At 38.3% G+C, this 16,277-nt stretch overlaps 1 protein-coding gene across 12 annotated transcripts in view; it reads right to left on the bottom strand.

The window, feature by feature from the left end:
- REV1 (REV1 DNA directed polymerase) overlaps window positions 1-16,277 on the bottom strand; it is an 84,239-nt gene that overhangs the window by 12,598 nt on the left and 55,364 nt on the right. For 5 of the 12 annotated variants that reach the window (XR_005198446.1, XM_017519313.2, XM_017519309.2 and 2 more), the window contains 5 exons: window positions 15,275-15,383; window positions 10,851-10,958; window positions 10,199-10,327; window positions 7,581-7,735; window positions 5,250-5,369 (listed from right to left, as the gene is read on the bottom strand). Coding sequence is in view for 11 of the 12 variants with exons in the window: in XM_017519313.2 (XP_017374802.1) it covers window positions 5,250-5,369; window positions 7,581-7,735; window positions 10,199-10,327; window positions 10,851-10,958; window positions 15,275-15,383 (621 nt within the window). In the remaining variant the exon portion in view is untranslated. Of the gene's footprint in view, window positions 1-5,249; window positions 5,370-7,580; window positions 7,736-10,198; window positions 10,328-10,831; window positions 10,959-15,274; window positions 15,384-16,277 lie in introns of all 12 variants that reach the window. The other 7 variants (XM_017519310.2, XM_037735158.1, XM_017519315.2 and 4 more) reach the window with 4 other exon arrangements.

Below are 16,277 nucleotides of genomic sequence, written 5' to 3'. Positions count from 1 at the left end.
CTGGGCCAGCAGGTAGCAGTCCCTGTGTCCTATTCTGCAAGATGTAAGGTTTGAGCCCCACCCGAAGGATACTGATAAACTATGTTGCTCTAAGTTGGAGTCTTGGTTTTCTTCAACTTGCCCTAAATGCTTTAAAAAGGTATACAAATCTGGGAAAGAGGTTTGGAGTAACCTAAGGAAACTATAATTTCATTTAAATGGTTCCACACCATCAAGTAAAAATTTTCCATCAATGAGGAAAAGACAGTGTTGTGTTTCTGGTCTTCCGTAAGAAATTATCAAAAGAGAACTCAGGCTGGGTGCATTGGTCACACCTGTAATCCCAATACTTTGGGAGGCCAAGGCAGGATGACTGCTAGAGGCCAGCAGTCTGAGTCTGAAGACAGCCTGGGCAACTAAGGGAGACCTGTCTCTACGAAAAAGAAAAAAGAATTAGCCGGGTGTGGTGGTGCACTCCTGTAGTCCCAGCTACGTGGCAGGCTGAGTCAGAAGGATCCCTTGAGCCCAAGAGTTCGAGGCTGCAGTGAGCTATGAACCTGCCATTCCATTCCAGCCGGGGTGACAGAACGAGACCCTGTCTTTAAAAAAGAGAGTTCAGAGTGAAGTCTGCTAACTTCTGTTCATTGTTATTATTGTTATTTCTAACTCCTATCCTTCTTAGTGGTCTTCAGTAGCACAGAACAACTATCTAGTCCAAGTTGTGCCAGGAAAATCTATGGAACTGGTATATAACACAAGGTTACGAAGTCATCAATGTGTGTCAGACAAGTTTAAACCCAGATATTTTATTCCTTAATGGAAGTGAGATGAAAAGGTGTTAAGGTTGCTGGTTCACATTTGTGCCATTTTTAAATCCAAGCCAGAACAAAGGCCAAGTAAATACCAAAGACCTTGAGTTAACAAACAAACACAATCTTCCAGAGAAGTACCCTTCACCAAAAGGTAAAATTTTAAGTGAAACCTAAGTGTTATCCAAAATGGGGAGGAGAAACACAAGGGAACAGACAAATCACGTGCTTGGTTGGTCAAAGGTAGACAGACACTCTGCACAGCTATTTGCTTTTAGGAAAGGCTTTCTGCCTCCCTTTTTGTATATCTGTTTTGTCGTAAGACTTCTTAGCATCAGGGAAGACTTTCTTTCTCTTTTTTCTCCCCCATTGTTGCCTCAATTCCCACTCCCATAATCTGACCATGATCTTTCCCTTACAGTTCTGGGGAGCCAATCTGTTCTCAGGAACTTGCAAGATTAGCAAGAGACAATCATCATTCTGGATTGTGTTAGTGTGTGCATGTGTTGGGGTGGATGGGCGTGGGGAGAAACCCATAGTTTAGAGTATCTTTAGTATATTAGAACAAAATTATTATGCACTACAGGTTTAAAGGAAAGGCTATATTAAACATCACCAAGTTAAACATAATCAATCTAATCTAAGTGGAATGTCCCTCTAGGAAAGAAGCACAACTCTTCTCTATGCAAGCTCATCTGATGGAATGAAATGACCTGAACTGGAGGTGGGGGAGGGAGGCAGGGGGTGTGGTCTACCTCCAACTCCTATTACTTTTGAGTTGGGGTGGGAAAACTAAGCTTGGAGATAGGACCAAAACCTTGAAGACGGCTGCTAGTTTTAACTAAATGCCTCAATTAAGCAGGTATTTATCAGGTAAAGATGGAAATTCTATGGAAAAAGCAAAGGGGGCTCCAGGCCCAAACAGTGCAGCCCCTATTAAAAAAAAGGTGAAGAAAAATATGCTCCTTTAGAACTAAATCTCAAAGAAGAGATGACAGAGTTAAGGAAGCTCCTGGTCAAGCAACTGCAACAAAGATTTGGCATCTGTCCCTGAAGGGGAACTATTACCCTAGGTTAAAAGTGGCCAATAATGTCCCCTCCTTGGCATCCAGAACTTGGCTATCCAATACAGACACAGAGGAGTAAACTTCAAAGAATAAAGTTTTCACCATCTACAGGAGTGCTGTTCAACTGAACTTTCTACACTGAGCACCTGAAATGTAGCCAGGTCAAGTGAGGAACTGAACTGGTAGTTTTATTTAACTCTAAACTGTACTAGCTTCACTTGGCTACGTGGCTCCTGTATTAGTGCAGATTTCATGAACACCTATGTGCTCACGGTGGTTCTCTGAAAACGGGACAGACAAGGAATCCATATGCTGGATGCACAAACCCAGCAAAGGCTGAATGAGGTGCATAGGGCCCTTCACTGAAGAGCACATGCATGGGTGAAAAGCCCTGCAAAGATCCAAAGAAAAAGTAGAAATCGTTCTTTATACTGTAACAGTTGTTGGGGTCAATCCTTTCTTTCATTAGGTAACCAGATCATATTAAGTAACTTATTTGTTAGTGTAATACATAATTATTATTCTGTGGAGTAAAGGAAAAACTTACTATTGTGTTTTTTCTTCTTATGTAGCTATTCTAATTATTACTGTGCACAGCACATATGTCGTCAATAAACATTTATGGGTACAAGGGGCTAAAGAGGTTGGAGATGGGGCAAGTTATCACTGAAATTCTCCTGGTTATTGGTTAAAGAAGCAAGTTTCCACAAAGCATGTTCCACAAGATATAAGTAGGTACTGTACATTTATCACCAAACATCTTTGAGAAATTACTAGTCTTTAACAAAGATAAACAGCTTTCTTTACAAAAATAATTCTCAGGACTTTCACTGTATAAAGCCCTCCACCACAGATGGTTCCCTCTCGTATATAAAACCCCTTTTAAAGGACCAGATTATAATCTGTGCACACTTCAAGATGGGAATAACAATGGAGAAAGTAGATATTTTACATACCTGAAATGTTCTATAACAGATTAAGAACTTGGGGATTTTATGAAAACCACATGAACTACTGTGAGTGATACAGAATCTGGCTCTGAAGAAGCAAAAGCCAACTCTGCTGCCCTATCTTTTAAATATTGCTTAGGAAATTCAAGGCTGTACCTCAGCTTGGCCAGGATATGTAACTTCACACTTGCCCTTCAAGAAATAAAGTCTTTCCAGTCAGGAAGCAAATGAATGTGAATGGTAGGATTACTAGGTCAAGGAGCTAAAACTTCTCTATTTCTATTAAATGTGCGCGCACGCGCGCACGCACACACACAAACTACAAAAAGGATTCAATTTAAAGATAGTGTTTTGAACTAAACTGTGTCTTTCCAAGATTATATGCTTAAGTCCTAACCCAGTACTTCACAGTGTGACGACTGTATTTGGTTGGTTTTTTTCTTTGGTTTGTTCTTTTTCCCAGCACAGTCTCACTCTCATTATGTTGCCCAGGCTGGAGTGCAAAGGTGTGATCTTGGCTCACTGCAACCTCTGCCTCTTGGGCTCAAGTGATTCCTGTGCCTCAGCCTCCTGAGTAGCTGGGACTACAGGCATGTACCACCACCCCCGGCTAATTTTTTTGTATTTTTAGTAGACACAGTGTTTCATCATGTTGGCCAAGCTAGTCTCAAGTTCCTGGCCTCAAGTGATCCACCTGACTTGGCATCTTAAATTGCTAGGATTACAGGCATGAGCCACCATGCCTAGCCACGGTGTGACTGTATTCGGACACAAAATCTTTAAAGAGGTAATTAAGATAAAACGAGGTCATATGGATGACCCTAATCCAGAATGACTGGTATCCTTAAAAGAAGACATCAGGACAGAGACACGCATATGGGGAAGGCCATGTGAAGACACAGGGAGAAAAGGGTCACCTACAAGCCAAGGAGAGGCCTCAGAAGGAGCCAACCCTGCTGACATCTTGGTCTTGAACTTCCAGCCTCCAGAACTGTGAGAACACATTTCTGTTATTTATGCCCCCCAGTCTGTAGTACTTTGTTATGGCACCCCTAGAAAACTAATAGAGATGGCTAGCATAATAAACTTAAAACTCAGATTTCACATGCAGCTTTAAATATACCAGTTCCTTCTTACATAAAACTGCAGTAAGATTTCTTATTAAAACTGTTTCAACTGTGATGTCTACTAAGGTAATTTGCTATTTTGATTTTATAAGGTTAAGTATTCTCAAATTAATCGTGAAACCAACCATCAAAAATGCCATATTACACATTTCTGACACCAATACACTGTTTTAAGTTATACACTAAGGGGGTCAGGAACCTTTAAAACTAACCTACCAGGCTGGGGGCGGTGGCTCACGCCTATAATACCAGCACTTTGGGAGGGCGAGGCGGGTGGGTCACAAGGTCAGGAGATCGAGATCATCCTGGCCAACATGGCAAAACCCCATCTCTACTAAAATACAAAAAATTAACCAGGCTTGGTGGCATGCGGCTGTAGTCCCAACTACTCAGGAGGTTGAGGCAGGGGAAATCACTTGAACTCAGGAGATGGAGGTTGCAGTGAGCCAAGATCGCACCATTGCACTCCAGCCTGGTGACAGGGTGTGACTCCGTCTCAGAAAAATAAAATAAAATAAATAAAACTAACCTACCATAAAATGGCATTTCTGTCATTTAATATTTATGGCCTGTAATAGAAACTTCCAAGTTAGTTCAGACATACTTTTATTAGGCTTAAAAACAGGCATTTTAAAATGCCACTCAATCTATTTTTAACAAATGAATTTTAAAACTTTCACTATAAATGAACATGAAGGCTTTGCAAAGCTGACACAGGCACTTTATAATAAATAGGTTAACTACACAAAAATATGAAATAACTGAACAACCTGCCCCTTGGGTAAGAAAGGTAAAGATGGAAGGTTTTCTTCAATGAGTGGGATTAACTGAAAACACAATACTTTAGGTTTCTTTTTTCCTAATACAGCTCACATACATTCTATTTATACTTTTAAAACTACTTGTTTAATAAACTCAGAAAACTATCTCTAGTCCTGCAGCATGAAATAGGAGAATCAATGTTCAAAACTTTATCTTTGGCTCAGGAGTAAACTATTTCAATGATCATTTATTTAAAGGACTGAAAGTCAGTTTCATCATCTTCCCTTTAAACGTTTAGAGTCTTGCTACTTGAGAAATACCCAAAGTAAAACCCATTAGAGGCAAAAAAAAAATTTAACATTAAGGTCCTGACAAATCATTTGAGGGATATTCAATGCAGAATTTCAAATTATGTTTTTCATGGCACTCAATAGGACTTAAACATTTTTATAATATTCATGTCTTGGAAAAAAAGTCTCATAATTCTATATTATAGATATGAAAAGTACTTATAAATGCCTGTAATAAAACTATTGTCAAAATATTTGTATTTACCTGGTAGATTAGTAACTAGCTGACCTCTGATAAAATCATCTACTTCTTCTGGTTTTAGGTGGTACTGCCCATCTGGTTTTGCTTTTCTAGTTGCCATTCTAGCCAGGAGAATATTAGAACCTATTAAAAAAAAAAGTCATCCAAGAAATATTCACAATTATTTTTTAAATTTCCCAACAAAAATCTCTTCCTTCATACAGGTTATCTATCAAGTTTCTAAAAATAAGGTGTAAAATTGGTAGAATTTTGCTAAGTATTTCAGATTATAACCAACAGGGTACCTGGACAGAAGTTTCTCTTTGCTCTAACGTAAGTGCCATTTCAGTACCTACCCGGATGTAGGAACAGAGAAAGCATCCTGATCTCAAGAGTGGGCGTTCATAAGGACTGAAGGCAATGATCAAAGAGTAGCTCATGTTCCCAACCACGGGACCCACAACAGGTAGGGAAATGAGAATAATAAGAGTGCTACTGGACTGGGAAACCAAAAAGCCCAACGAACCAGCGGGAACTGAGGGCGGAAGAGTCTTCAAAACACAGAGACAGGCAGTGAAGTTCAAAGTGTGGGTGTGGGCAGCAGCCACAGAAGTGGCAAAGGAAAAGGCCACCAAGCCCTGAGAAGGGGCAGGGATCTGCAGAGTTCAGCTGCTAGATGGGCTTCTCTGTGAATACTAAAATCTCCAGACAAAGGGAAGACTTCCATCAAGGATATATCTTGGTTTTACTGAAGACTTATACAAAAACTATACACTTTTCTAAGGTTAATACAGAGATTCATGAAGAGGGAAAGTTCTGGTAAGTCATACCAAAATGATAAAAGTAGTGAGTTCAGTGGAGGGGAAAGGAACTGAGGAGTGGAAATATAAAGTGGGACTTTGTCATTACATATGCTTGAACTTAAAAGAATGGATTCATGTGATCATTTATAAATGAAAATTAAGTATAATTAAAAACAAATTCCTAACTGAAATATTACTAAGATCTGTGGGCCAACATCAGGGGGTAAAAAGTAGGCTAGTCAGTAACTGTAGGAATGCTGGGAATGTATTAATCATACTTTTTATTTTCTGTATCTTGCAGTGTTTTGACATCTTAAAAATCCTGCTGGCTGGGGAAGAGACTGCCCTCCAGGGCTGGCTAATTCCTAAAAACAGTAAACCACTTACTTGGAAGCACACTTCTCATATGCAACCTAATCACCTCCTGCCCTAAACTGTCCCAGGACCAGCTACCAGGCAACTAGCAACCACCCCTGTAGCCCAGCGCCTGCCAGAATTACTTAAACTAGCCATTCCTAAACTGTTTCCTCTGCCCTGCCTTGCCTTTTTGAAAAAAACCCTAATAAAGGCTCTGGGGCCCAGGCTTTCTGTCCGCCACTCCTTCTGCTTCCGTCTTCTAACCATCCTGGTGCTTCCCCAGTAGCCCTGTGTAGCACCGTGTGCCCCCTCCTCTCAGGAAGGGGAAGTAACCGATTCTTCTTTCAATGGCATTAGCCTCTCTGCATCACCACTCAGTCACCAGTAAATTTCATGGGTACAAAAGAGACAGAGAACTTTGGAGAAAGAAAGAAGGGTTTTTTGAATGAAGATGGAGGAATAATGGTTGGAAGTGACAACGGCAAGCTAAAACTAAGTTAACTTTACCTTCCAAGCCTGTAGCATACTGAGTATGGCAGGGACAAACTGGCTCTACTAAGAGAATGGCAAGAAAAGGGGTATCTTGCCAGAAGGTAGTAAGTAGGTTAAGAACGGAAGAGGTGAAGCTTAAGTATGACAGAGAGAGTTCCAGAGGACATGGCTGGAAGAATCAAAAAAAGCAGGGTTAAGTGCTGGAAGCAGCTGCAGAGACAAAGTACAAGGCTTAAAGACAGCATGGATGGAGGTGGAGGAGAAACTGGACAGTTACTGAGAGCATTTGTAGTCAGGGTGACTTCTAGAACTGAGTGAAGACAGGAATAGCTCCACATTCCAGGACGCTGAAGTGCAGAGTAACAAGACTGACAATTAATATGTAACTCTAAACCCTTACCACCACTTAGCTTTCAATATAGCTTCCATTCACTTTTGGGGGAAAAAATTGTTTATAAATGCTGAATTAAACCTTTCCAATTTCTAAAGAACAAATGAGAAATATTCCAACTTATTTACTGCAAAGATTATCAACCATTTACTTGTATTTCCAACACTTATCTCGTGTATCACACAACTGCAAGCAATGCTAAAAGTTTACAAGTGAGAGGAAGCTAATAAAAACAAAAAACTCCTTAAAATTAACTGATATTCAAGAATCTCAAAGCAACTCTTTTGAGTATAAGATAAGCTAGATACTAACCAATTCCAACAGAGGCAGCACATTTCGTCTGGTCTTTGATTTCCATACGAACAGCATTTGCAAATTCATCAGGAGTAAGTTTGGTCTCTGCAAGGATTTCGGTAATGTCTACCAGTGCTTCATCACAACTGACAGCTTCAATGTTATGAGTGTAGCTATCAACACAGAGCAAAGGCAACGAATCACAGCCACAGCCACCATCTGGTAGACCCAATGTTGCAAAATAAAGTCTTCTTATCCTATGTTTTTTCTACTTCCTCACAAGGCATTTTAAATCAATTGGCTGAAGTGCCATTTTAGTCACCCAACTTTCAACTGCAAAGTTAATTCGTGTGTTCTCTCTCTCCATATTAACTACCAAAATACAACATATTGGATAGGAAAATGTATAAGGAGTAAAATAACAACAAAAAAAAATTTTTAACACAAAAATACAGCATACATTATTATTCCAGTTTCTCTATACTGAGAATACTTCTATAAACCTTTGAAGAGTTGAAAACTGGTGGGTAAACTTGAACTATCAAAACATTTATTCTAATAGTTTATGAGAATCCTTTAAGGAACAGAAAAATTAGGCGAATCAGTCAAATGAGTAATTGCTGCTCTCCTAAAACAAAAATATCGCAGTTAAATTCCATTCACTGAACCACGCCTAGAATACAGAAGGATAAAGTGACCAGTCATCCCAACTGCCTGTCTGAGAATAACATCTACACTCTGTGCATGTAGAAATACTTTTTACAAAATCATCTCATAGGATCTATCCACAGAAAGAACTTGTTTTAATTAGAGAAAAGAAAAAGGAAGACAAGAGTTGCTATATGGCCCCCATGGTAATTAAATATAAGGACTAACAAAGCACAAAATTGAACTGGACCAGAAATGGGAGGAAATCTAAGAGGCCTCAGGATCAAAACTATGTCTTTCACAATCCACTTGGAAATGTATACTAGGAGAGCGGTCCTTATCTCTCACCTACACCTTACTGTAGGTAGATTACAATCTCTCTTGAGAAATAAACTCTCTATATTCAAGAAATAAATATGTTTTGTTTGGGCTTAAAGCATGACATTTTTAAGAACAGAAGGGTATACCTGGTATGAGGTATTTTGCTTCAGAGTCAAAGTTGCCCTGAGGCAGGGAGAATAAGAAGCTGAGACGAGATTTCCCAAGGGTGGTAGAAGAACAACACTGTGGATATTTTTCCCCTAAGAATAGAAACATGCCACTGAAACTGTCTCCAGCCTTCTACTCGGACCGTGTACATGTGACTGTGTAGGATTATGTGTCACAGCTCTCTCACATCCTCCTAACCTCAGGCACAGGCTGATGGTTTGCTCTAGAACCTGTGCCCAGGACACAGAAGCACCATAGTACGCACCTCAGTCACCCATCCCTACCCCTCGTTTGGATGCTACCACTGGCTTCACCTTTCAAAGAGGATTTAAAAGACATTCCCCTTGGCAACACTAACATTCCTGTATTTGAGATTTATTTATTTAGTTACCCAACTTTTAACTGCAAAGTTAATTAGTGTGTTCTCTTTGTGTTAATAGGATAGCTGTAACAGTAAGTGGCTTATCATTCAGCATTCAATTCTACATACTCATGCCAGGAAACAATCAGTTCTTTTACATTTTCTCTCTCTCCTACTAAAGAGCAGGCTCCCACAAGGCAAGGATTAGATACTCCTTTCTGAGACTAGCGGCATCTAGCAGTCACCTGCACTTAGCAGATATTGGTGTTCAAATTAACACAAAAAGGAAGAGGCAGCAGTGAAGACAGTGACAAGAAGTCTATCTCTGGGAATATTAATACTGCCCAGGAGTTGACAAACCTAGGCCGAACATCCAGTAAACGCATTTTTACTGGAACTGCACCATGCTCTGCTTTCCACTTACAACGCAGAGTTGAGCATTTCTGTTGGGTGACAGAAACTTTATCTGGCTCCCTTCAGAGAAACTATGCTGACCCCTGGTTTACAGCATATCTAATCTGGAATATACTTTTAACAAATTTGAGTTCTGGGTTAGTATTAACTATGTACACACTTTTAAATATTCTTAAATATATCTGCAGTTTTTAAATTAATCACCATTTCTCAAGCCAACTCATCAACCATTTTGGAACTATTACTAAAGAACAACTTTTATGAAAACTAACTTTCGGCACATCTAATGATTTTAAGAAGATAAAGTTTTAAAGTGTCTCCACTTGTTATCAACCCATCAGTTCTAATTTTGAGCAAAACTATAATTAAAATGAAATATAAGAGAATAACCAGGTTAAAAATTCCATCCTTCACCTATCTGGCTCCACGGGAAGAAAACTAGAACCACACACTAGAAGTAGTATGTGAACAATCAGATCCTACATCAACCAAGGGTAGCACAAGAACAATTTTAGCAATACAAAACTATCCCTTGAGACTGAACTACCTGGAAATTGCCCAAAGAAAGAAGGCCTCAAAAACTGGGATGCCGAGGAGACGGTTCCTGAAAGATAAAAGTCTAGCAAAAGTGATCCTGACAATCCTAAAGAAAACTTGCACTATCTTTACTATTAGCTACAAGAAGGAAAACACAGACACAAAATGACAGTTTGATACACTGTACCTTGCCAATGTTTCATACATTGTTCGTGCGACTTCCTTATATGCATGAAAATCATATGGAACAGCTTGAAGATTAGGACATAGTTGTTTGGCATGCCCAAAAAACATTCCGTTCTTAATGCCAACTTGCCTAGAGAGAGAACAAAAACACAATGGAGGTTATTCTAAGAAGTTTTAAACTCAAATATTTATCAAATATGTTGATATCTCCCCATGCCACTAATTTATAATTTCCATTTAACTCCATTCTCATTAGGGGTTAAAGAGAGGAATTAAAATTTACAGGCTTATTTCTCCCCCCAAAGAAAGTCACAACTGTCTGAATAGCGTAAATGACACATGTAAGATGTGCCAAATATGTCATTAAAAGACCAGGTTTGGCTCTTGTCTGTATATGAAGCTTTCTGCTAAAATTCATACCTCTGGCCCCTTTGCAGAGATGCCAGCATGCCATATGCTGGTGATATCACAACCACCACAGAGCAGGAATATGCTGTCAAAAAGAGGTTTTCTTCCCCTAATACATGGCACAGTTTGGCCAGGGTTCATCCCCCAAAGACAAAGAATATAAACGAAAAGAATTACACAAAACAGTGCTATGTGACAAACAGACAAAATGTACTCATCCTATTACCACCCAATTCCCAATTGACCAATTCCATGCTCCTGAAGTGGCTCCACAGTGGTTGAGATGCCAACAGCATTGTATATGGTAGGACATCACTCTGGGCAGGAGCCAGGGTTCCAGAACTTTGAGGGACCTAATTGAAAATGGTAAATTTTAAATCTGTGTGTCTCAATGCCCCGCATTACCTTTGATTTTTGGAGCATTCACCACAAAACTATAACTACAGAATTATACATAATTAGTAAAATTCTATTTTATCACTTGGTAAAGAACCAAGGAAAAACATTATAGTAAAAACAAGCAAAATAAAGCAATGTTTCATTAAATTACATATTATTATATAATACGGTTACTCTACATATCTGTTCAATAAATATTTACTAACTATCTATACAGCATGGACACATGCCCTGTTTTAAGAAACATATACACAGCCACCAATTACTCACAGGCCTCTGGCACCCTTCCAACATTCAGACCATAAGAGCCAAGACGGAAGAGTCCTCCAACTTACTCAGCAGTAGATAGAAAAATCACATGCATTTTTTATGTTTATGAAAAGAGTAATATTATAAATGGTCTCAGTGCTAAGTCCCTGGTAGATAAGAAATGCTTAAGAGGAAGGAAAATGACAGTAAAGGAAGTTATGGCTGTCAGAGCTGTAAAGAAAACAATTCTTAGTGTCAGGGACTTAGAGAGATACTGGGTTGTGGGAGAGTAACTAAAGCAAACTCCATGATGTCCATGGGGACGATCCCTGCACTCACCTAGAAAAGGATGACCTATGATCAACAGGCTTTGTCCACTAACGCAGAAGTAGATACATAACAGTTTAGACATATATATAGAAACATAAAATAGTTTAGAAAAAGTTATCAGGAACTATTAAAGCAGAAAAAAAGGTCTACTGTTGAAAAGGGAAACTTCTTCAGGTAATAATTATGCCAGATACACAGACTCAGCATGTAAAAGCTAAGTTTACAAATTAAAGATAATTAATTTTTAAGGCTGGCCATGGTGGCTCACACCTGTAATCCCAGCACTTTGGGAGGCTGAGGCGGGCGGATCACCTGAGGTGGGGAGTTCAAGACCAGCCTGACCAACGTGGAGAAACCCTGTCTCTACTAAAAATATAAAATTAGCTGGGTGTGGTGGTGAATGCCTGTAATCCCAGTTACTCGGGAGGCTGAGGCAGAAGAACTGCTTGAAGCCAGAAGGTGCAGGTTGCAGTGAGCCGAGATTGTGCCATTGTACTCCAGCCTGGGCAACGAGGGAAACTCCATCTCAAAAAAAAAAAAGTGTTTATAATCCCTACAAATAACATGTTCTTATATTTACAATAGTTTCATTTTCAAAACATTGATTTATGCAAAAATTTTCCGAGGCACATTACTTAGTAAAATATGGTACATCTACTTATGTACTCATGTAAAATGTACCCAGAGAAAAAAATGTTTAAAAACTATTAGACACTATAAGGAAGCCACAAATCAAAAAGGAAAATCTTTTCCCTTTGGTTTGCCCTAGGTTTGCCATACTAAGAGGGCCAAATATCTTGAGTCAGTGGCTGGGAAATGAGGTTTGTTTCTTAGAAAATAAATGAGTAAAGACAATTACAAAAAAGTCTGAAGTGACTCTTCATTACCATGACTCATCCACTCCGACTAAAATCCCATGCAGGACAAATTACCATAACTTCGTAAGTACATGCTGCAAAAACAGCTTATTCCCACATTCAAAGTTCAGAGGACATATTCTATCTGGCAATATGCTTTGTTCAGACAGTTGTATTTGGTGTTAGATTCTACAACATATAAAATTGCCAGCCAGGTACAGTGACTCACGCCTGTAAACCCAGAACTTTGGGAGGCCAAGGCAGGCGGATCATGAGATCAGGAGTTCAAGACCAGCCTGGCCAACATGGTGAAACCCCAAATCTATTAAAAATACAAAAATAAGCCAGGCGTGGTGGTGGGTGTCTGAAATCCCAGCTACTCGGGAGCCTGAGGCAGGAGAATTGCTTCATCCTGGGAAGTGTAGGTTGCAGTGAGCCAAGAACATACCACTGCACTCCAGCCTAGGCGACAGAGCAAGACTCTGACTCCAAATAAATAAATAATAAAAAACTGCCATCAAACCACTGTCACTGTCCACTCTACATCCTAAAAAACAACAATAAAGTAGGAAAGGTAGTGGGTTCTTATAAAACCACATGAAAATGGGGTTTAGAAATTATTTAGCTTTAAAAATCTATGATTCTAGGATATCTGTATATCATTACCTATTCATGTACAATCTACCTACTCATTTACTACACACAGTTTGCTCTCTACTGTAAGTACAGGCCAACTACTAACAGCTGGGCACACTGTGACCCACATATACACATTCTATCTTGTATTTCTAGCGTTTCATATTCACATTCTATCCTTTGCTGGCCCCATTATTAGGCTATGTATAGTGAAAACTCACCAATGTGTAAAACCGAGCAGATCATCCCCACACTCTAGTCCCCACGCCAAACTTAGAAGCATTTCTCTCATGTAGTTACTTATACTTGTTAAAAAAAAAAGTTTTCCTCAGATAAGGAAAATATAACCCGTTGGATGGCAACAAAAACAAGTATCCAGAAACTATTTTCTAGAAACTTTCATTAGGAATAGCCTTCTAGAAAACAGAAAATTACAATTAAGTGACAAAAATTTCATGGCTGTATTTTTTTTTCTTCAAGTTAAATTCATTTTCATTACTTTATGCATCTTCTTTAAACATCTGCACTTAAGTGGCACTTTAATGGCTCACTATATAGTATTCTGCCCTCATATACTGTCCCCACCCATTTTTTGCAAGGCATTAAGCTTGACAGTCACCAACTGTGGGTAAATACAAATGTACCATCCAAACACCCAAGAGAAGCCTAACGCCTAGACACAATTGTGGCTCCTAGAGTCCAAAGCCACCAGAGATGGTGGCACTTTCACTTGGAGGCAGCCCTGTTCCCCAGCCAGCATTCATCTTGGTGGGGACTGGGTATGAAGGTATAAAGGGAGACCCTGCAGAGGCAGCCTAGCAGGAGTAAATGGAGCTCGCATTTTACCAACCAGCGAAACTCAAGGACTGAGAATATTTCTGGGCTTCATCACACCCTCCAGATAGTGCACATAACTGTCTTGCCATCTGAAGACCAGGCCATCATTCAATAACTTAGTGGGGAAAAAGAGACTAGCCTACTAAGCACAACATAAACTCAGCTCTAGAGTGTCTGTGCTAATCAAAAGTAGTATAACAATTCGAAACATTTGTATTGGACTTAATTATTTAAAGTAAGTTTCAATTCCTTGGCCACAGCATCAAACAATGTAAATCATTAAAACATAATTCTGTTAATAAGAAAGGCAAAGTTAGGCTAGGAGTAAAAGTGTGGCATGTCATAAATGGGAAACAATTTAAAATATAAGCATGCACATTTGAATTTCATGCTTTTTTACTTAAATATACTTTAAATAAAACAATTAGCAAATTAAAAAACTATTATGATTAGATGATGCTGAGCTCAAATATTTTTTCTTCAGATTAAATGCTTCAATAGTCACAACTATGAATCAATACTAAAGAGATGTAACTAAGACTCTGTTTCTTCTTGTAATTACTGAATACCTTAGCACTTGCCAGCAATGTGTAAGGTTTGCTGTGTTCTATAGGTAAAAATGTCTGTGTTCAATTAACAGGAAAAAAAAAAATGGAGACTTCCCTTTTTAATTTTTACTCCCTCTACTTTTACAACTATTCCAATTATTTAAAAATTATTTCTTAAATTATGAGGAACATATATGTATGTTTCTTCCTATACTGAAAGAGCCAATTATAATTATGGTTTCAGATCACTGTAAGATAAAGACCTATATGTTGGTGCTAACAAGTTGACAACCCTCTTACCAAATTTAAGTGAAAAGATACTAAGTATGCCAATAATGAAATTATTTACTTATAATTTAATAGGCAATTGGGTTTTAACGTTTAAAAAAACTGAGTATCAGGAAGTGTGGATTACAAGAGATTTTTCTTAGCAACAAAAACAGAAGATTGGAGTAGATAAACATTAAAGTCCTCTCCCATTCAAAAAAATCTAATTATTTTATTTCATGCTTCAAAAGACAATAAAAATGACAATGCCCAATTTCTTTTGGTTCCCACTGCAGGACCTATTGGTTCTCATCAAGGAACTAGTAAGTTGTTTGTTTAAAGTTATCTAGCACTGGTGAGGGGCTGTGGGGGGCATGAATAAAATGATTAAGGCTAAAACCATTTATTTCCATAAGATGTAACATTTAAATCACTGGCCTGACTGGCATGCCTGAATCCACTTCAGAAGGTTATAGTTCAAAAAATTATATAAAAGCAATTAACCAAATTATTCATTAAGAATTATAACACACAACTTCTACATACCTGGCCTCATAACTACAAGATGCAATTTCAGCCTTTGACAAAACAGAATCAATTCCATTTATTTGTCCAGAATCTGGATTCTCCCACATTGATGAATCTGGTATATCTGCTTTAAAAATAAAAAAATAAAAAATTTAATGGTTAAATATTATAAACTGATTTTCTCTAACTTTTTCAAGAAATTTGTTTTCCATTACTTTCATATAAAAAGGTTTAGGAAATTCCAAATACAGTTATCTCTACCGATATTATCTCCTTATCTAATAAAAGGCAACTCTGTAACTTTAAAATGGTTTGCTTTAATTATAGTCTTCATCAGCAGATAAAAACTTGTAATAAATTCAAAGTGTCCTGAGAGTTTAAAAAAAAAAAAATACACCAAAAGATAAATATAAAATATCCTGTAACACACAGTCCCTTGAGGTGGACATGGATGAGAAGTGATCAGGGAGATGAACCCCCTCCGATAGCCTTACAGGGACTGTACAGCTCTCTGTAATGGCGAAAAGTTAATGAAAAATATAAATTTCTCCAAATATTCTTTGCTGTTTCCTAAAAGAACTATCTGTAGAACTTAAAGCTAATTAACATGTACAACAAACATGAAATTCCTACCAGCCATCTGATCAAACAATAATTTAGTAGGTCACAAACCATGAAGAGTTTTCATCCTAAATTCAAGCTTTTTCTTTTGAACACACATCACATTATCCCCCGCTTCACATTATCCCCTGCTACAGGTAATTTTACTTTTGGTTTAATAATGCATGTTCAATTAAAAACATTCAAGTGTGATCAGAATATCAACGCTTTAGAGAACACAACTGTAGCCTAGTGTGACTCACCAACATCTCTTAATATCCAAACCAAATTCACAACATAATACAAGAATACAAAATCACACACTCTGGAGAGCCTACTGGCTGCATGCCACTTTACTTCCTTTATCACCTTTAGCTTCACTAGTAATTGAGAAATAGATTAAAACACAACTTCAGTCATA

This window comes from Cebus imitator, unplaced genomic scaffold (assembly GCF_001604975.1).
Source record: "Cebus imitator isolate Cc_AM_T3 unplaced genomic scaffold, Cebus_imitator-1.0 Scaffold736, whole genome shotgun sequence".
Classification (NCBI taxonomy): domain Eukaryota; kingdom Metazoa; phylum Chordata; class Mammalia; order Primates; family Cebidae; genus Cebus; species Cebus imitator.
Note: the sequence above shows the minus strand (reverse complement) of the source record. Positions and strands in the feature narration are given on the sequence as shown.